This window comes from Struthio camelus, chromosome 4 (genome assembly GCF_040807025.1).
Source record: "Struthio camelus isolate bStrCam1 chromosome 4, bStrCam1.hap1, whole genome shotgun sequence".
NCBI classification, from domain to species: domain Eukaryota; kingdom Metazoa; phylum Chordata; class Aves; order Struthioniformes; family Struthionidae; genus Struthio; species Struthio camelus.
The window spans coordinates 26,477,940-26,499,328 of record NC_090945.1 but is presented as its reverse complement, the minus strand read 5'-3'; the positions used below and the strand labels follow the sequence as shown (position 1 = coordinate 26,499,328).

General features: G+C 46.4%; 1 protein-coding gene across 7 annotated transcripts in view; it reads right to left on the bottom strand.

Moving 5' to 3' along the window:
* The window catches only part of LOC138067160 (uncharacterized), a 249,788-nt gene that overhangs the window by 66,102 nt on the left and 162,297 nt on the right, over nucleotides 1-21,389 (bottom strand). For 4 of the 7 annotated variants that reach the window (XR_011140898.1, XR_011140891.1, XR_011140899.1 and 1 more), the window contains one exon: nucleotides 8,899-16,098. The exons of 2 other annotated variants lie outside the window; for them this stretch is intronic. Coding sequence is in view for 2 of the 5 variants with exons in the window: in XM_068941981.1 (XP_068798082.1) it covers nucleotides 16,054-16,098 (45 nt within the window). In the remaining 3 variants the exon portion in view is untranslated. Of the gene's footprint in view, nucleotides 1-8,898; nucleotides 16,099-21,389 lie in introns of those variants that run through there. One more of the 7 variants, XM_068941982.1, reaches the window with a different exon arrangement.

Genomic DNA, 21,389 nt, shown 5'->3' with positions numbered 1-21,389 from the left:
TAACGCTGGACGATGACAACAACTTAGGAACGAGAGAAGTCACTTTCTCCAGACACAGGATGAAACAGGGCATTTCTGCCAAAGAGACTGGCCAAAGCCAAATAATGACCTCATTTCATATGCCAGGCCTGGGTTCGCCACGTAGCTGGAGATCTTCAAACGCAAGCAAACCAGAAATCTGAATCTGAGCTGGAATTTCAAATCGGGCCCCGAATTCTCAATAGCAGATCTTATTTTAGTGGTGAATGGCTAGATTGAAACTAGGCTGGAGTACTGGGCAAACCAAAAAGTCGATATGTGGTATATAAAGCTTAAAATGTGTTTTTCCATTCATTGTGCTTATTGATATTTATCAGGCTGTAATTGCTGAGAAATCCCAGGTTTCTAAGCATTTTTGCATCACGCACTAGTTTTTAAGGTCAACGACATTTTTTTTAGCTGTAATTTGATTTAAAGTATCCAGTAGTCAACAAGAGAGGATAAAACCACATCTTTTAATCTTCTGTCTTGCCAAGGATAATTAAGGTGTGGTAAACATCATGTTAGGCAAATGAGGTCCTTGGCAACACTTGTGTTGTCCCGAAGCTTTGAGGTCCAGCTCAGATGAAGAACAAATTCTTGCAAGTGGAACTTGGCTCCTGGCAGTTGCTCAGTTGAATGATCGGCAAGGCAGATGAAACATTGGCCTAGTATTTTTCAAATGTCAAAGGCCTGGGCTGGACACAGACAGTTCCCACCGAGCTATTCTGCAAAATACCAGCACTTGGCTCAGCCAAGCACAACTCATAAGAAATCTTGAGTTTTATTGCACTCATTTCATTTCTGCACAAAATGATACGGTTGCACGCGTAAGCCAACGGCAGTGCGATTTTAACGGAGGCAATAAACACAAAATGGGTTGGAGCGACGCAGGGTGGAATCCAGCCAGCGGAGGGAAGGTGAAATCTGATGAGGAGACCTCTGCGTTATTGCCACCATTTAAAGAGATTATTATTAATTAAAATGCAAAGTTTCATGAAACATCCAAGGGTGGCTGAAGAATTCGAACCAGGATGGCGCACTGCTCCCGTCCTAGCGCAGCCTTTCAGAAGCACCGAGCACAAATTAGCTGCTTCGTTCCACTTAACGATACCACTGAGCAGGCATCAGACGGGGAGGATGCACGAAGACTGGATGGGAACCACGTTTTAATTCCTCAAGGGCAGCTCCAGCAGTTCAGCTGCAGTTGCAACCACGGAAGATTACTGTAAGAAGCAAGAATTAATGCACTGGCTGGCGTTGCTCAGAGTGGGTTTTGCTGATGCAGGAGCAGCAGTAGACTGTCTACAACACTGCTGTTAACAAACTGATAATCAGTCTTCGTTTTGTCTGATTATCTGAACATATATCTCCCTCTCTTCTGTGGCACAGACATGGCACACAAGTATGGCCAAACCAGAAACGACATTGATTTAAAAAGAACCCCAATCTTATGGCATTTGCCATTTGCTTTGTTCAGGGAGGCTTATTTGGTTATCCCTTTCCTGGAGGTTTGGCCAGCAGGCTGTCTTTGCTGGCTGCGGGAGCCAAGCAGCTGGCACGCTGGGGCAGCATCACCCTGGGCTTTTAATGTATCCACTCTGCTGTGGAAATACCAGCACCCTTTTGCATGACAAACTGAGCCGCAGCAGCAAGAGATGGAAAAAGAGTTTGTCCGCAGCAGTGGAGACCTGCTCATGCTGCTGGGAGGTACAAGCAGAAGGCAAGAAACCGGAGCCACACGGACACCACCAAGCATACGGACACCTCCGTCTGCCAGAGGTCTAGATGCCCTCTGGAGAAGGATATGTGGCTGCCCGGGGCTGGCCAAAAGGTGAGACAAGTGACTGAAGACGCTGGTCAATGAAACCAAAAATTGCTGTGCCATCCTCCCAAGGGATTGCTGAAGCCACGAGAGGAGAGTGACAGCTCCCATGAGCCACCAGCAGCATCTCCATTTCTCCTGAAAAACACCCAATCTTCCTCAGCTGGCACCAGTTTTTATCCCTTTCCTCCAAACGAAAGCCACACAGAGCGTTTGGCTCCCACGCGACAAAGGCGCAATGCTGAGCTCGTCATCGCCCTCGTGCTTCTCAAGCCCGAGGGAACAGGTGCCCTCATCTCCCTAATGAACTCGCGGTTGTTTCCCTGTCTCTGCGCCACCCCTGCCGGGCCCACCGCAGCTGGCCGAGCAGCAGCTGGTCAGACACAACGCACACCAAAGTTAATGTCTGTGAAGACAGTGCATGCGTTTGAAAGGCAGTAGCTGGTGCTGAACTGGTCCCAAATGTGGGCCCTCCTGTGCAGAGCCAAAGGCCTCGTTCCTCATTAATTTAAACCACATCGCTGCAGAAGGCAGCGATGGCCCCTCTGCACAGGAGGAGCCTCCGCACACGGGTTTAACGCTGACACGAAGCAAAATCAAACCACTTCTGCCAATGAGTGGCAATATATTGACCTATCTGGGTTTGGTTCGAGCCCAGGTTATTTGCCACGTGGCTGCCGGAGGCAGGTCTATCTTTGAGCAAGCACACGAGAAAAGAGGTGGGAAATCTCAGTGCCAGAGAAGACGGAGGGGAAGGAAGGACGGGTCAGGGGATGCCCTCGAGCTCGTCTGAAGGGGCTGGTGGATGTGGCAGGGGGAGTCATGGCAAATCTGCCAAATTTGCAGAGAAATCCCATTGTGGGGGGCTAGGGTTGGGGCTGGTTGGGTTGAGGTTGAGTTTTGGGACTGGGTTAGGGTTGGTATTTGAGGTTTGGGGTTAGACTGGGGTAGGGGTTAGGGTTTGAAGCTGGGTTAGGGCTGGGGTTTGGGGCTGGACTGGGGTTTGAGGTTGGGGTTTGGGGCCAGACTGGGGTTTGAAGTTGGGGTTAGGGTTTGGGGCCAGATTGGGGTTGGGTTGGGGTTTGGGATTGGGTTGGGTTAGGGTTGGTGTCTGGGGCTCTTGGGGACCAGCACCCCCCAGGCCCGGCCCAGCAGAGGGGCCGGTTTGGCCATGGGGGAGCCCTGGGGGCACCACCACGGGGCTGAGCTGTGGGTGGCCTCCACTACCAGCACGTCCGCCCCGGTGGCTGGAGTGTGCCGACGCGCATGGTTTACGCTCCTGGGCTGTTTCACATGTTATTCCCTCGTGTGCACGGCCCGTTATTCTTAAACTTCTCGTGCAGATAAACGAAATCTGTAACGCAGGAAGAATGGCCAACATGCCCAAAGGAGCTAAAACAAGAAACCAAAACAAACAAACAAACAAAAAAACCGAAAAAATCAAAAAAAAAAAAAAACAAACGCCACATTGCACGGAAATTAAACTCTCTCATTTACCCCCTTGCCTTAGCTGCGTAGGGATCAGGCGCTGCGTCGACGTAACGGGCTGGGAGGCAGAAAGCGCCTCTCCCGCGCCGCAGATTTACTGCGGCTCATTAGGCAGCAGCGAAGCCCCTTCCTTCCTCAAACTCGCAAAGGAGAGCCAAGGTTGCGGCGCGCCGCCGGGGAGGGAGGCCCCGGCTGTGCCGGCGGCGGGGAGCCCCAACGCACCCGCCGGGCTGCTTCCCAAACCCCAGCGGCCGCGTCGCCTCTCCAGGCCTGGGGGCACCTTCGGCGGAGAAATCCCCGCCCGGGGAGGTAAACGTGCAACGGAAAAGATAGCTAAATAAAAAGACAAAACTTGTGTCTCGCCGGCAACGCTTGCCGCCGCTCCTCACGGCGGAGTCTAGCAGCTCGACGGCTGGAGAGGGAACGGAGGAGGAAGAAGGTGCCGCCCCGGCTCCCCCCGGCACCCGCCGCACGAGCCGGCCTTGCCTCCCCGGCAGCCGGCGCGGCGAGGTAATTAAAGCCGTTCAGATATTTTTGTTGTTGTCGCCGCCGCTTTCTGAGGCTCGGCAGCGTAAACGCAACTTCTGCTCAATTAAGCTCACGGATAAAAATAAAATAAAGGAGGGTCTTACAGGCAGCTCTTTATTTCCCGGCGTTGCAGCCGTAGCCTTGGATTTACGGGCGCACCCTCCCCGTGCGGGGACGTCTTTACATAAAAACGTCTGCAGCTGAAGTGACCGCCGTTACACACGCACACGTATGTGCGCACACATCTGTAACCCCCAAATCTGTTTGTGCCTCCCTCCGCTGAAGCTGAGGGTACCTTCCTCCCCGTTACAACAGCGTTTGCACGTTTATAGGTGGAATAAAAGCGGGGGGGGGGAACCCAAAGCCCAGCAGATGCATGATACATGTGGAGGAGCCTTTCCTCCGCCATCCAGAGGAAGAAGAACTAAAAGGATTATAAAAGTTCAGATTAAAATGATATAAAATCTAGCATTTGGCTCCAACACCAGCGCCTTGGTCCTCTGTAGCTAATCTGTATGCACTCTGTGACCTCCTCACAGCGAACCCTGCTAAATATATTATTCCCACGGGGGCTTTCACTGCTGCTTGGTGTCAGAAATCAATATGTATGAGGCGCGTGGATGGGAATTTCTAATAGATCTGCCTGGCCCTGTGCTGCTTTTCAATATCTGCCTTGGACTATTAGTGCCGGCTCGGTGCCTGTGAAATAACCGAGATAATCTTTTAAGGTGCACTGTTAAGGTGGAACCTAAATGTTGCCGTTTCAATTAAAACAAAAAAAAATATATATATATATATTCATAAATCAGTCAGCACCGTGTGCAACCTTGTGCGTCGCCCGATTATAAACAATGATGGGGATTAAAGTATTAAGGCAAGCATGCTAATGTCTAGCTTTCTGAGGGAGAGCTTAGTTCTTTTCTTCTTATTATTCTTATTATTTTTTATTAACCAAAAATTGTATAGATTCAGGGGAAAAAATTCAAAAGTGGAGGGAGCCGGGGATGACAACGGCATTGTCTCTGCCGTTGCCTCCATTGCAGCAGCTCAGCGGAGGCGAAGGCGCGAGACCGCTCTATTACTGGAGACAACGCACCCATCTTACCGGAGAGACGCCCGACCCCGCGCCTGCCACGCTCTCCATCTTATACTCGTTTCTGCACATGGAAATCATTGCCTGGGGGAGATTTTTCCTTTTTTTTTTTTTTTTTTTTTCTTTTTTTGGGGGAAGGGGGAGGCACCCTTCCCCCTTTCTGGGGCGACAGAGCCACATGGCACCTGTGGTGGGAGCTGGTGGTGGGTCGGGGACGGGGACAGGGACGCCGCGGTCCCTTCCCCTCTTTTGTGCCCAGCTCGTGGCGCAGGGGAGCTGCCTCGGTTCGGCGCACCAAGGTGCAGCGGCTGAAAGCAATAACGTGCCAAGGGACCTCTCGCTCTCGCCCTTTTTTTTATTAGGGGCAAGGTCCCGGCTAACCCACGCACACGCTCCTCCGGTGCGGGATTGCAGTGCAAGCCCCTGAAATTCAGAGACATTCTCCCCTTTCTTTAATAATGGCACTTTTCTTGCAGGTACCCCAACCCCAGCGGGGGGCAGGAGGGCTCAGCCCCACTCCCAGAAACAAATCAACGCCAGCCTTACCCAGAAAATATAAACGTGGCTCTTCAGACACTTGTTTGGTCCGATTCAGCTGCCCCCGCTCTGGTTAAGTGCTAGCACATTGCACTGCCATAAAGTAGGGGGGAAACACTCAGGTTTTTCTTATGCTCTTTTATAAATAAAACTCCAAATCTCTTCCGGTCCCTGAAAAACTTCACCCGGGTATGCCTTTGCACCCGCGCCACGTATCCAAACAGACCGGCGCTCCCAGGCTCAGTTCTGCGTTAGCAAATACCCCTGCAAAGCTTCGGGGCATCTGCGCTGCGGGGGTGGCTTGGCACTGATGGCTGCTTACCGGCGCCTGCCGAGGGGAAACGAGGAGCTGGACGGGTCTCTGCACGCCACGGGCGCCGTTTTTCCACAATTGCTGGGAAAAGGCAGTGCTCGTCACAAACCACAGTCCAAGGGATCGTGGGCATTGCTCTTTCCCAGCATTTGTGCCCCACCGCCAAGGCACTGCAGACATCCCGCCGTGCCGAACGCTCGCCCCCGGACACTCCCGGGGTCTGCCTGCAGCCCCAGCGCCGCCCGCGCCCCCCGGCGGCAAACGCTTCCAGAGGGCAAGGCGAATAAAAAGAAGAAAAATTATCTTCTCTTCCTTGGCTTTTTTTTTTTTTTTTTTTTTTTAAAGATAATTATATTTATGGCAGTAAAACAGGCCTTGGAGTCCCTTATGGGCTCCAGCTTACGGTCAGTTTTGGCTCCCCTTGTTTCAATCCATGTGGACCACCGGAGCTCAGCTGCTCAAACCGGCCTGAGTCCCTGTTTAAACAGAAAGGTCTTAAAACCCTTTTCTAAAATCCATACTCATATCTATGTTTCAGAGGGGTTGAATGCCTCCACTTCTCAAAGAAACCTTAAAAAAAGATAAATTCGAAACCGGAGAGAGCCCCGAGGGTGCAGTACAACCTGCCTGGGGGCTGGCGGGCGGGAGCCTGACCCCAACGAGTGGGGGTCCTGGGCACGACGGAGATCTTGCCCGACGCCTGCAGCGTCGCTCGCTCTTCGGGGTAGCCCTCGCACTGCAAAACACCACCGAGGCGTAAAAGCAGAGCGTGCCCACGTCTAAACCCAGCGGGAATCACGACCGACGAAACCACTGGAGCCCATTACACAGCGAGCGGCACCTCGCCCAACGCGCCGCCACTGGGCAAAGCGCTCCTTCCACCGCGGCAAGGGGGCAAACGCCGGCAGACGTGAAGCGACGCATCTCGCGGACCTTTCGCCGCAACCGCTGTCTTGCTTCCCCGCACCCCCAACTTCCGAGGACACGGTTTGACAGGCGGCCAAGGCACGGGCACAGCAGAAACGACCCTTCGGTACAAGCGACGCCAGCACCTGCGGTTCGAGCGGCGCGCGAGCGGGAGGTGCTCGAAGGAGGGGCGAGGGTCCACGAGAGCAAGGAAGACCGCAGCGCAGCGTCGGCCGCGACGGAGCCAGCGGCGGGCAGCGCACCACAGGGAGGACGGCGGCAACCTTAAAATAGCAAGTAATGAATTATTGCTGGCAAGGGGAAAGAAAGAAAAAATCCCAGGCGCTTATGCAAAGGCAACTCGGCTCCTGGAGCTTCTAGCGATAACAGCCATTGAAGCGCCTTCTGCGTTATAGCACGCGGCAGAAGGGAAGCGCGGCGGCCGGGGCCGGAGCGTGCAGCGGCACAGCCGGGCCGTCGCTACCGCTCGCGGGGGCTCTCCAGAAACCACCCTCAGGTCTCTCCACCCAACGCTGTTCAGGCTGGGTCCCCTCCCGCCGCGCCGCGTTCGCCTCCTACCTCGCCAGGCCGGGGGCGCGCCGAGCCCGGCCTCGGCTTCGTCGGGCCAAGACGCAGCGTCTCCCTACGGAAAGGGCTGGGCACCCTGGCTGCGCTGCCAGCTGGGAGCAGCGGCTGCAGGACTCACGGCCGCCACCGCCGCGGCCTTGGGAGGGCAGGAGGTAAAACCGGGAGTTTAAATAAGGGGGAGCCAGGGGGAGGGTGGAGAGGAGGAGTGAGCTTTTGCCTCTCTCTGGCGTTTCCTCTTTTTCAGCCAGGGCAATTCTGCCTCCTGATTTTACACTACTAATAAAAAGTGCTGGGTCACCCCAGGAGGGAAGGAAAACCAGACCACTGGTTCTTGGTCTCCGATCAGCTAATAATTCTGCTCAGACTTTACCTCTGTGGTGAGCGAGATTGCCTCGGTATCATCCCCATCTCATAAATTCAGCCAGCGCAACGCTGCTCTTTCCAGCAGAACCGGGAAATTAAACCTAGGGGCCTCCAGAAGAGCCCTGGCTAGCACAGCTGCACCACTGACACCTTCATATATGCATAGGGGTGGCTCCTATGCAATTTAGGGCAGTACTGGAGAGCTGCACAGTCCAGAGATACTTGATCTTGCTGCTCGTGCCCAAGGAAGTCAGGAAAGTGCCAGTCCTAGGCCTGCAGTCAAGCTCCAGTGCTCTCTCTGGCAGGACTGTCATTATGCAAACACCCTGGGTCTGCAGCAGCGGCCACAACAGCCCTTAAAACTCAACTTTTGTGCAAAATGCTTATAACCTGCACCAGCCTGACATACACAAAGAACGATGATTTCTTTACCTCAGAGGACTATAAGCAGCTGTGTGCAGGCATCAGGCCAACTTAGTTCTACCCTTACTGCCTCTAATCGCAAAAACGTTATTCCATCTCAACCATCTCCTTGAAGAAACCATTTAAAAGGATACCAACTATTGCCACGCCGCTCACCTATTAAGGTATGCCTCCAACAGCTGTATGCTAATTCATTTTACTACTGTTTACTACATCTACTTTAGTCTAATTTCTGACCTGTTTCAGGCTTGAAGTTGCCATCTCCCATCAGCTGAGTAGGCCAGGTCCCCCTGTGGTATTTTTGAGCAGCCTTTCGCCACGCAGCAGTTCGGGGGGCACAGAGACGGGACAGCTGCCCACACACGTGCCCTGCACATTCCTGGCACTAGCGAACTCCAACAAGCACCAACCAGCTCAAGCAAGTGAGCCATATTGGAGGCAAATGCTCTGCTTAATTGGTCTCAGCTGGAAGCAGCTCAGTGCGTGACAGCGTATTTATGCAAGCTGGTCTGCGAGACGGAGGACACCAGAGTAACCAATTAAAGAAAACCTGGACTTCCCTCCCCCTCCCCCTCTCCCTCAGCCCTAAAACCTGAAAGTTTGCTTCATTTTAAACGAGGGGCGTTTCTTACTGTGAATAAAATGAACTCCAGAATAAGCTTATGCTATTGGTATGTCTGAGTTTACCAGCGAAAGCATCTGTGGGGACAACTACAGAGATCTGGTGAAATCAAGTTGAAGCCTGTAACTTTATGCCTCCATTTTGTTTTTGTTTTTGTTTTTCCTAAAAACAGGAAAGAATTGACACAAGGAAACTTTTCATCCAGTTCAAATTCAAGTTTATTAACCTGTAAAAGTCTGTTTCCACACAGTAATCATAAGAAATGAATGAGTGTTTATGGAGCATAGCATAAAAATATACCGAGTCAGCCAGAGGTTAGAGTTTATGAATGCTCACAAAAATTAATCATCAGATCACATGGCATAGCTTCGAAAAGGCAAATCAGTTCTAAGAATGCAAACAATAAGGACAAAAAGGCAAAACAACTCAGAGCAGAGTATCAGAAAGCAATAAGTAGATTCACAGTTCCTAATGTGGGCGACAGATTCCTTTAGATCAGGTTATTAACCCACTAATTCTCCAAAAACAGGTTGAAAGCCAGTTGTTCATAATTCTGTATTAAACAATACATTCTCAGTCCACATATCAGCTGGTCAAATTAACTATCAGTCTCTAGGTATGAGTATTAAAATGGAGGCACATGAGAGACTAAATATGTTCAACAAGTCCGGCTACTTCTCAGAAAGCCTGGTGGTCTCAGAGGTTCACAACCAGAATTCGGAAGTTAATGCAAGACATGTGGCTCAAGATCACTTAGCTCCCTACATCAACTCACTCGAGGAATCAGTGCATGAACCTTTCTCCCTTAAAATCCTCTAATATGCTACCTGCTCACCAGATCTGGGGAGGTTTTCCTATCTCCTGGGTAGAGCCAACCTGATCCAAACTCGTATATAAGCGGATGGGGAAGGAGTGCTGGACTTCTCTGGCACTAACTTCTCTGTGTGTTCCCTACTGTGTCCGGTTTACTTTGCTGTTGGTTTCCTTTAGGGTTGTGTCTGAGCTGCAAGCTGAGGTATCGACCTTACTCACAAGTTACAGCTGACAGACAGACCCCGTGTTGGGAGTTTGGGGCAAACAACAGGAGTTTCCGACCTGGGCAAACTCTTCTCTCTCTCTTTCCAACAGAAAACGGCTAGCAAACAAGAGATGTATTTCTCCTAATGGTTTTACCTGAAGAAGTGGAGACAGCTAATGCTACCCTGTAAAAAGGGTAGATTTAAAGGAATAAGGGAAAAAGGGCGTTTTCTTCTCAGACACAGGATGCTTATAAGTGTTATAAACTAAACTGGGCAGAACCACACTGAATAATGAATCGGACTTTGGTTGACATCTTGACATCCGCAGACCTCTCTACCAGAATTCTGCTAAATTATTCCCTAGTAAAGCTCCTTGACTGTACAACTCAAAGGAGGCTTATGTACAGATCAACGGACCCCCAAATGTAGGACCTCTCTTAGGCGGAAGTCATGTTAGACTAAGAAGTATCTTCAAAGTTTTAGGGGAAATTAATCCATTAGGGTTAATTTGTAAAAGCCCTTTCCCGGAGAGTGGGCAGTAGCACTACAAACTATTCCTGCTAATAAAATAAAGAATAATGCCATGATCCTGTAATACAGATCAAAAACTTAGAAGTTAATAACAGAAATACTTAATTCTTGAACATCACAGCTTCTTGAGGCAGTCTAGACCCCTGAGGGAAAGGATTACAGTTTGCTACACACATTTCCAGCATTCTCACTGTCTTGGGCAGAACTACCTTTCCGAAGGACCCAGCTCCCCAGCCCAGCATGCCCATCTTGCTCCTTGCCAAAGGAACCAAACAGAGTCAAAGCAAAAGTGGGATCAGATCTTGCCATCTTTGCTGGTGCTGAAAAATGCCTTTTTTCTCCACTTCAATAGCTCCAGTAGTCTTAAACTTTATCATACGTTCTACAGTTATTACCAAGAAGATGTCTTTCTTACCTTCGCAGATTTCAGGGCTATCTGCCCATGCTCACTACACACTGGTGACAGAGTTAATCCTTACAGAGAAATAAGGGAGAACTTGCAACTAAGTCACCTATATAACATGGTCCAAATTCACAAGGTTTCTAGTAAAGACCACGGTAATCTGAGGAGGGCTAGGACCTCCCAGAAGGCACGGGGCCCCATATCATTAGATCATTTGTAATTTCAGACTTGTTCCTTGGAGAAATATCACAGAGAGCTGAACTGGCTAGTGGTGAAGAACAACGGAGTCCAACATATCCTAGAAGAACTGAGCTTCCATGCAAAAAGGGTATTTTCCTTCCTCTTAACAGGCCCAATAAGGAGTTTGTCATTTTTGGCTTTGAAGAATTACCTGCTTTTTTTTTTTTTTTAGGTTTTCAAAATGAAAAAATAAAAGCTATAAAAAGGTAGAGGTAGTTTTTAACTGCAAGGCTCCTATCTGCAATGAGCATTTCTCCAGAGCCGAGGGACATTTTCAGTCAGGCTAGTATAAAACAATACTCAAGGGAAAAAACGTTGAAAGAGAAAGCATTAAAGGTATAGGAACTCGGAGACCTCTTCCTGCTCCCAAATCGACCATCTCACAAAATGAGTGTATTTCCTCCATGAGGAGTCTATATTTAATCCAGACACATCACTGACTATGCCTGAGCAGCTTGGCAGCCCTTTTCCTCCTCTTCAAAAAGTACTCAAGATTCACTCTTGGCATTGTCTAATGAGTGGTCTGCGTCTCACAAGAACATACATCCTTACAGGTTTCAACGAGCGAAGACAGGATCAATGAAAAATCCACTTCTATTCCTTTCATTTTTGTTGCTTCCCTAGGAAAAAAAAAAAAAAAAGCAAAAGGACACACAGAGGCCCCCCGACCCTGGAAAACCAGTTGGCACTGAAGGACTCTCACCGACCAAATGATCTACCTTGTATTCCAAACCCTTTCATAATCCTGTTTCAGCACATAGGACCAGGCATTATGTTTCTTAAAGGAATGTTAACAGAAATATCACCAAAATCAGGTGATGTGCTATCAGCACAGTCACAACCTTTCCTACCTATCTGAAGTTGTTCTAATGTCTGTAACTAGAAGGGGGATTTACAATGAAAACAGGAAGCTGTTTCCTTTTTCCACAGGTAGTTTATGAGGCAGGTAAAGAGCAGAACTTTGAACTGAGAAGCAGTAAAACCAGGAGTAAAATATTATTGCTGTCCTCTCATAAACCATATTCATAATCCCAAATACTCCAACAGCAACACGATCATCTAATCTCAGGACTACTGTTTGTTGCAAGAGCTAGAGATGAAATTTCACCTTCGTATGCCTTTCCCTATGAAGCTAGCTGCTAATTTATCACACCACCCTCACTACGGTGCTTTTATTATACAACAGAGGTCTGCATTAAAGGTTTGAAGGCTTTTCTGCAATCCGTCTTGTTTCTCTTTCACTAACCTTTTCATAGCCTCAAAATCTGAACATAACATTCCTAGTCTTCAAAAGGCGGTTGTTCTTTCTGCTGTCTTAAAAAACGCAGAGTCCAACGTTACCTTCACATATACAACTTATGGGGTTTCCATCAATTGCCAATTGCGAAGGAATCCTTTTGGCAGCTATAGTACCGTCACTTCATAAGCATTCATTCCCACATGCATGATAGAGGTCAGCATTTGGACCTTCTTGCTTTTTTGGAGGATGCTTTTTTTTTTAAAAAGAGGTTTTCATTGTTTAAGATCCCACAAACAAAACCTGTTTATGGAAAAAGAGAGATATTTTGAATACTAAAGTCCTTTATTCAACAACACAGAAATATCACAAAAACAACTTTACTGGGCAAATTGAATGTTTTTATACAGTTTTGTACATGCCCCATAAGTGATTTTTTTTTTTTAATAAATACACTGTTTTCCAAAACTGTTTTTTTCCATAATTGCACAAGCATACATACACCTTACACAAATATCTATTAGAAAATTTAATAGATAACTGCACAGTTCAGAAATAGGAGAACACTGTGAAAGGAGTACATTTCTGTGGCCCACGTTTCTGGAAAAAACCTCTTAGTTCCCTGCAATTGTGAAAATGGAGTACTTTCTAACACAGGAGCTGTCTTTTATTCACTAAGAATACAGTAGAGCTCAGCGTGAAACTGCCAAATTTAATAAAAACAAAATCTGAAACATTTAGCTGTTACATGAGAACCCACTGTTTGATATCACTATGCATCTAACCATGATCAAAGACCCACTACTGCTTTTTGCTGAATGTATTCGACCCTGAATGGTATGTTCATTTAACTACTTACTTTCTTCATTATTTGATTACAGATATAGCCCATTTGAAGACTTCATATTCTTTAACATTAATTGTATGACTTACATACCAGGGGTTCTGTACAGAAAGGGAGTATTTCTTCTCTTAGGGAGGGTCTGTTATTAATTCCCAGAATGCGTATGTGCGCCTCCCTTTCAGCCTTACTGTTTTTCATAAGTTTATCTGGGGTATGGCAAAAATGCTGCTACTAGGCTTAGTGCTCACGCCTAGAAAACTGCAAGATTACGTTCTGCATTTTTTTTTTATTTTGCATTGTGAGAATGAAAGACACCGAAGAATACAAATTTTCATACCGGAAAATATTTTTGGACCTTGTGAAAAGCACAAATTTGGTAATTAGAACTTGACAATAATCTGATTTACAAATATGTATATAACGTGTGGGGAGGAGGGGAGGGGAAGGGAGAGAGAGAGAGAGAGGCCAGAAAGGGATTTCCTTCTTCAAACACCACTAATCAAAACGCTCTATGCGCACTACATCATATAAATACTGCTATACCAAAATCTAAAAATATGATGACGTAAAGGAACAATATCCAAAATGAAAACCGTACGGGGAAATCAAAGAAAAATCAACTCTTGTTTGTTTTTAATAATTAACAGGTTTGCTTGTTTGTTTTAACAATTTTGAATTGACATGTAAAACACCACAATTACAATATACAGATTCATCAGTTCTTTAAAACAAAATGACGAAACAAAAAAAGAAACCACATCAAGACATGCAACATTAGGGTATTAGACAGTTAAGTACATTGCTATGAATATCTTTGTACACCTAATGTAGCCTGAACTTAATTTTGTCTCTACTTCTGTAAGAGCAATCACAATTTTCCAAAAAGCAAGGCAAGTTTACCAGCCAGATGTGCAAATAAGGCTTCAGTTTATAAATCGATCAACGTTTTGGTAGAGAAGACCTTACAGAGTTCTTATTGGTCCAGCAGGAAACAGCAGAGGCCCTAACCCAAAAGTCCCAAACCAAAAAAAAAAAGTCCGTACAAAGCTGCCAGATGAGCAGAGGTAAAGCTTTTCGTATGGTTATTCAACCGACCGCCTCTTACAAACCGTAAGAGGGGGAACATGACAGAAGCATTTCAAAGGTGACATTTCATTGCTGAAATCGCGTATGTGATGTCACGTAGATGTGTGCGTGGGCCCTAAGTCCGGGACGCCGGTGCATGCCGTGGCCCGGCCGCCCCATGTTCCCCCATGGTTGTCCCCAACCCACTCCGCTCCGCCCGGCCTGGCTGGCACATGTCCGACCCCAGGAGATCTCTCCTCTCTGTGCCTGGGCAGGGGATGCGGGCCGTTCCCGCCAGCCACCAGCCTGGCGTGTTCCCTGCCCTGCGAAAGCCGGCACCCCCTGGGAGCCCACGCACTGCGCCCCAGCGCTCCCAGCCATCCGGCGCGCGGCGCCTGCGCAAGGGTCGCTCAGGGCCCACAGACGGGAAAAACAAGCAGGGAACAGAGACAGGGCTGAAATAACATGAGGTGTAAACGCTCTGCGCACCATTAACCGGGTATTTCTGCGCTCAGCACCTTGTCTGTGAAACTACTGATAGTCCTATCTTGTGTAAAGTAATAAATATATCAAATACATGGCACAACAGCATTCTTTTTCTTTGATGGGATGGCCTTTTCACTCATGAGTGGTATGACGAAGCCAAGCAATAAAAAATGATGATCAACTGGTATTAAGTATCCCTACGTTCAGTATCTTCCATATCTTTTATGACATGTGAGTTACATCCCTCCGTCAACTGCCTTTTCAAGGAGCAAACATTTTATCTATGTAGCAAGAGCAGGAAGAAGAATAGCAGAGCCTTCCCGTGAGGACCTAAGGGACCAGCGGCTCAACAAAACCAAGATCAGTGGACCAAGACGTGCGTGCAAGAAGCGCTCATTCTTTGTAAATTAAAAAAAAACAGTTAATTTTTATACCCCCCCCAAAATATCCAGGCTCTCAAACGAGCACAACTGCAAGTGAGACCCAAACCAGTCTAAATGTCATAACTCGCTTAATTGTGAAGAAGAACTCCATGTGGAACAAAAATATTGCATTCAACTTTATAAAATATTTACTCCGTTGACTGAAAACCTCACACAAGAACTCACAGATGGAGGGTAATTTGACTGAGTTATCACTTTTCCTAAGGTCTCGTACTCATTTCATTTCGTATCCTAGAACAAACTCTCTACAGATGACTGGTTTTGCACGTCCACCTATGCTGTGCACTCCACCTTACAGCACAGTCAAAAAAGCAAGCCAAACACCATACAGCATTTGTGGAGAGATACCCTTCTGTAAAGCTCTTTTGGAAGCAATGCAAACTACTCTAGTATAGCGCTCGAAAGATTACTTTTAAATTTTATGTCTTTCCCTCATACAACACCACGACGGAAGGTAATTGCTAGATGCGTCATAATCTTTTTATTGTGTAAAACTTGGCATCAAGTCTCTATGGAAGGATGCATGGTAAAACAGTGCTGCTGTTGCTGCTGCTGCTAAACAACTAGCAAAATAATATTTAAAGCTAGAATTTATTGCTCCGGATTTAACTCGCAGAACCACACCATTGTGTACAAACCGTTAATCTCCATAGATGCTCAGACATGATTGTCTCCTTGTGTCTAAACACACAAAATACAAGCTGCTATCTGTACAGTTTACAGTACTGAAACACATATATTTGAAAATGAAGTATAGATATGTTACTTTTCAAAGATACATGACTTTATAGCAGGGGTTTACCCAAACTTTTTTTTTTTTTACAGCCACTTTAAAAATAGACAACAACTTCACTAGAATAGCTAAGTTACATCAAAGAAAGAATCAGTGTACTGAATGTGAATAAACTGGCCAATTCCCCAGGCTCCCAGATTTTTGTGGTTTGTTTTTGAGGAAACCCCTATACATAAATGAAAATAGTATCTGAGTATATTCTTCAATGGTGGACTAAGCAGTTTCTTAAAACAAGACTTTAGCTTGCCATTCACTTCGGACTGCCTTGAAAATAAGATACACTACTGCTTAAAAGAACCATCGGAATGCTTCAGCGCTGGGAACAGGTGTTCTCTAAAAAAAAAGCAAGAAAACAAGTTAAGCTTTCTTTTGTGGCATTATAATATTCGATTTCTTCTAGTTGTTGTTTTTCCTTTACATTTTAGCCATATTTTCAGTTATTCAGGAATAACACGATGCCTCATATAGCTTGACAATTGATAGAAACATCCTTTCTCTAAACACATGCCATTCAAGGACTATATATAATCTTTCTCAATATATAGCACACCTAACAGGCTCTCTCCTCCTTAGTTAAACAAGGTAATCATGTAAATGTAAATGTTGTTATAAAAATATCTAGTGGCAAATAGAAAATGCTTTCAGAATAACCACACAATTTTGGTTGGACTATGTCATGGCATATGGGATGCGGCGTTATGGTTTGGTGTTTTTGTAGGTGATTCAGGCACTTTGGCAAGAGTGCTTCTTTCGCTCTAGGAGTAAGGAAGGCATTGCTCTATCATTCAGAAAGCATGCCGCGTGAAGCGATGTATGCGCTGCCTGCATCTTGGGAGCAGAGGCGCACATCTTCAAACCTCAGGCTGGTCAACTCATTGCACGTTCAGGATGTAAGGCAGAAAGCACTTAAGCATATACTTGACTTTAGGCGAGGAAAATACCCTGCTGACTTGGTGGGGACTGCCCTCCTACTTCCATTCGGGCCTTGGCCTTACACAGAAATAGTCTATTTTCAGCGTGGCTAGCCTCTCTCCCTGCTCCGTCTGCTGTCTGTCCCCCTGCAAAAAGTATCCACTTGTATTTCCACACCTTCATACATGTTTGCGTACAGGCAAATTCCTTTCAGAGCATTAAAGTATAATAACACGTAAGAGCTGGAGGCCCTGAGGTGCAAGCTGCTATGTGATTTCTGGGAGCTACCTCTTGCCCTCACTTTCCTTCAAAGTCAAAAGATGATCAAAGTGCCCTTAAGGAAAAAACCCTGTGCATCCAGACCCCTATGTTTCTCTTTGTATCCCCACCGGAATTAATGACCATACACTGAGCACAGACAGAGCAAGAGCAAGCCCAGAGACAACCTTGTGTCAGTCCGGCTCAGCTTGCAAGCACTTGTTTCATTACCAAGTGTCCACAAACAGTAGGGTCACACACGGTGAAATTCCCCTAGAATCAAAACCCTAGGAAACAGCAAACAAATACTGGCTAGAAAAGAGTTCTTCCTGATTTTGCTGAAGTTATAAATAATTATCATGCTCCCTTCTGAAGGTATTCTTTAATTTTTGTCTTAGGGAGGACTTTTTAAGCATTATCTTGTTTTGCCCATAAAAGCCCAAGAAAACAGGTACCCTAGAACATACAGTGGGTGTTGTGCTCCACGCCTGAATATTTCTTTCAAAATTCTGCAGAACTGCTCATTAGTATGGCAAATATTTTTTGTTGCAAAAGTAGCTCATGCCGTCACATCCAGGCTCAAGCAGCACACGGCTCTTCCTTCTGAAAAAGCTGCATGAAAAGGGAGCAGGGCTTCTCTTATTGTTAACGTTTAACACTCATGCCCGCAGAAGTACCAGAGACAAAAATACTTCTGCTGTGTCACCACAATTCTGAACTACGGCATTCAAGATCCAGGACCTCTCTGTGAATTTGAAAGTTTAATAAATCATCTGAAAATTAACTTCCAAAGACAACGAACCAGCTCGTTGAATAAAATCCCCCCGGAACAGCAAAGTTTGCTCAGTGTTCCAGGGTAGGAATTGCTCATATCCATCTTTACCGGTCCCTACTGCACCCAGTTAGGTGCATCTAGTGTAAGCGCAAATAATGACAAGGCAAAGCAAAACCTTCCCTCCCAGGTAGGCTGAGGAGCGCTGATACAATTGCTAGACCAGCCACGCCGTTCTGTGTGGGCTGTAAGATGGCTGCTGACAGTAAGTGAGATATACAGATTTATAATTTATAAAGAAGTTGGCTGTAAAAGAAGCTCGAGTTCAGACCAACAGCGAACAATTGCAAGTCTAAATCAATTTCAAGAGAAGAGCCAAACATTGCAAATGTATTAAACTTAATGTATTGTCTTCACCTGAAAACTAAATGCAGTATTCTTCTATGGGTCCAACTACCTATACAAAAAAACACAGATAGATAGATTGATTTAAAAAATAGAGACTGAAATTACCTTTATTTATTTTCTTGCAGCGTCAGGCTGACTTACTGTCAGACACTGTCATATCAGCTGGAAGCAAAGGTGCAATGTCTGATTGAAAGGTCATTTAGACCTTTAAATACACAGAATAATATTTTTGAAGGGCAAAGCTGTGGTTTGATACGTGTGCTTTAGAAAAACTACAAGATAAGGAATTTTGCATCTGCATACAAAGTTCTAATTAAAGATATACATTTACAATTAAATATCCATTGCACTAACCCCCAATTTGGGAATGAATTATTAATCTATGCTTAAACAAAAAGCTTTTAAAATAGAACAGGTGGCTCAAGTGAAATCAAAACCAATTTATGGGATGAAATCCTTTGATTTTACCACTATGAGACTCAAGGTTATTTCAAGACCGAAAGAGATCTTTCAGCCCATTTAGTGGCTCAGCACACCAATGTATAAGCTTAAGTGCAATGACCATCCACCTTCTGGTTGTATAAATGCAAGAGTCCCAGCTGGGGAATCAAACCCTCGGCGAGATTACGACGAGTTTCTGGATCTCAGTTTGGCTTGCAGGAAACCATTATCCTGAGTGACAGGGAAGATAGATTCCCCTGGAAGGGGAGGGGAGCCAGCAGCACAACTGGAGCTGATCAGCATTGTTTAAGGCAGCCTTCGCTGCTCCTGCCGGTGCAAATACTGACAAACAGCAGCCTCGCTCCCAGGAGGAAACGCTGAAACCTGCAGCCCTGGCTGCTCCTAACAGGTAACGCTATAAAGCATGCGGTTTGTGAGAATTTATCCCTATGCAACCTGATAAGAAATGACCTTCAAGCTTAAAACTTTCTGCTCCGTTTTTCTTCGTGCCAACTTTCATTGCAAACTGAGTTTGCTACAGAAGTAGGAGTAGCTCAGACATTTGAAATTTTGTATTTTAACTGTATTCCTGAAAAATCAATTTCACATAGAGAACCAAGAGCGTTACGTTCTTTGGCTCCAGGAGAAGGTAAAAAAGGCAAACAAACACAACAAAACAGTGAAATACCCTTAAATAAAGCAGTAGAGGAAAAACCATATGTATCTGTTCTGGTCACCCCAAGCAGAAAAAAGCCCAGTAACTCCAAAGCAGGCCCTCTATATATGTGCGTGCATGCACGCACTTACAACAGGTTAAAACAGCAAAATGACAGATGCTGTAAATTTGTCACCAGAGACTCCATTTTGACATTAGGGCTCTGTATTTTTGCAGCCAAAGCATTCATTAAAGTATAATGTCTCCCACAGACTGGGGTGACCAACGGAGCGATCACTGGGGGCCACGCTGGCAAGGCGTTGGGTGCCAGGCTGTGGGGCTGCTGGAGCTGGCACCCATGGGCCACCCCGAGGCCCATCGGCTTGCCCAGCTCAGCCCCATCCCTTGGGGGAGCAGCAAGAGCCACTGTCATCTCACGCCTATGAAACTTTTTGGAGACATCCCTCTCCTCGGCTGTCTGAGTCTCACAGCTCGCCAGCCGCCTGGAAGATTTGGTACGTAGATCACAAGTCAAGAAAGTCAATCGCTCCTGCTATGTATACTGGTGCTTCGGGTGCAGAACAAATTCATAGCTGCGTATGTAAGACTCAGCATACGTCATCTTTGTTATTATTTTCTGTAAGGCTAAGGAATCACTTGCGGAGAAGTGAACCACATTTGAAAATAAAATAGGATAATACAATTCAGTAGAGAGCTACATGATTATGCCCTAATACTTTACCAACGCTTAAAGATGTTGCATTACGTAAGAATAGTCTGATGTTTGAATCTTGAGCAAAAATCCTGTTCTCATAGAAGCAAACTCTCACACTGGCTATAGCAAGTTGTAGCCCCGATATGGAACTTCTCCTTCCTTTGGAGAAGTCCTGGCTGAAACAAGCCAACTCAACAGAGGCCCTTTGGGAAGTACATTGCAGCTGAGGTGTGCTCAAGGAGATTTGGGCTACCTGACACTGTCTTTACAAAGACCTACATGACTGCAAAAACAGACAGGAGTGAAGGAACTTCTTCCTTAATTAATCCCAGACTCAAATGGCAACACAAATGAAACAGGTGGATTTTCCTGTATTTCCCAAAGCAGCTGGACTGGTGCCAGCCGCATAGGGAAAAATGACCGTAACAATGGCTTCACAGACACTCTGGAGTCTCTCACACTGGAGGATGATCCCTTCCTGAAATTCCTTCCGTGAGAGGTGCAATTTGGAGCTTAAGCCAGTGAGTGTATGGCATAAAATTTGGCTCACAATGTTCTGTATACGTCTGATCAGAGACAGAGAAATCTGGTGCTACATGATGGCAAAAAAGTCCAGCTGGAAAGTCTTGGTCCCTGCATGAAATGCAATGTGAATCAATCAGCAGCCCAAGAGCAGACATTGAGCACCCACTAGTCATAAACCCCTAACTATATACTTTTCTTACGCATTTGTGAACGTGGGCTACAGACCTAGTCAATGTCATAAAAGTCACAAGAATGTCTGAGAAGAGCAGAGAGTCACAACAGTGAGACAGTAAATGTCCTGATCCTTCCTCCAAGCCATGCCTTATATTTCCAGTGCTCAAGCTAATTTAGGGGACAGCTTGATCCCAATGGAAGTTATGTCTGATATACACATACAGCTGTTCATACAGAAACTGTCCAGAGTCTGGTGCAGATCCATGTGCTCCAAAAGTCACTTTCCACCCTCAAATTCCCCTTCTGCCCAAAACTGCTCTCCTTTCATATTTTCTTTTTCTTCTAGCTCTCCTAGGAAACATAAGGGCAACGTGGCTACAGATAACGGAGGCGAAATTCCTTCTCAGCAAAAATCCTTCCCCAGCCAACAGCTGGGCGCGAAAGCACATGCGTGAAGGTAGAGGCACAGCCTCGTCACTGCACCAGGGCTGTCTCTCTCATGGAGATGCTCTGGCATCCCTACAGACAGACACCATCTCCTGACCCACGCTAACGCACTCCCTTGGGTGCTGCCATCCCACGCAGAGGAGGAGTGGCAGGGGCAAATGAAGTCCTGCAGAGATGGGTGAGTGACACCCACGCTTTGCAAGACTGCAAAGACTGCTCTGCCAGCCTGTGGTCTGGATAGCATCTCCCCTCCTCCTTGCTTAAATGCTGAACCACCCTGAGAGGAAAGCAGCCTTTAAAATTATCTATGGCCCACT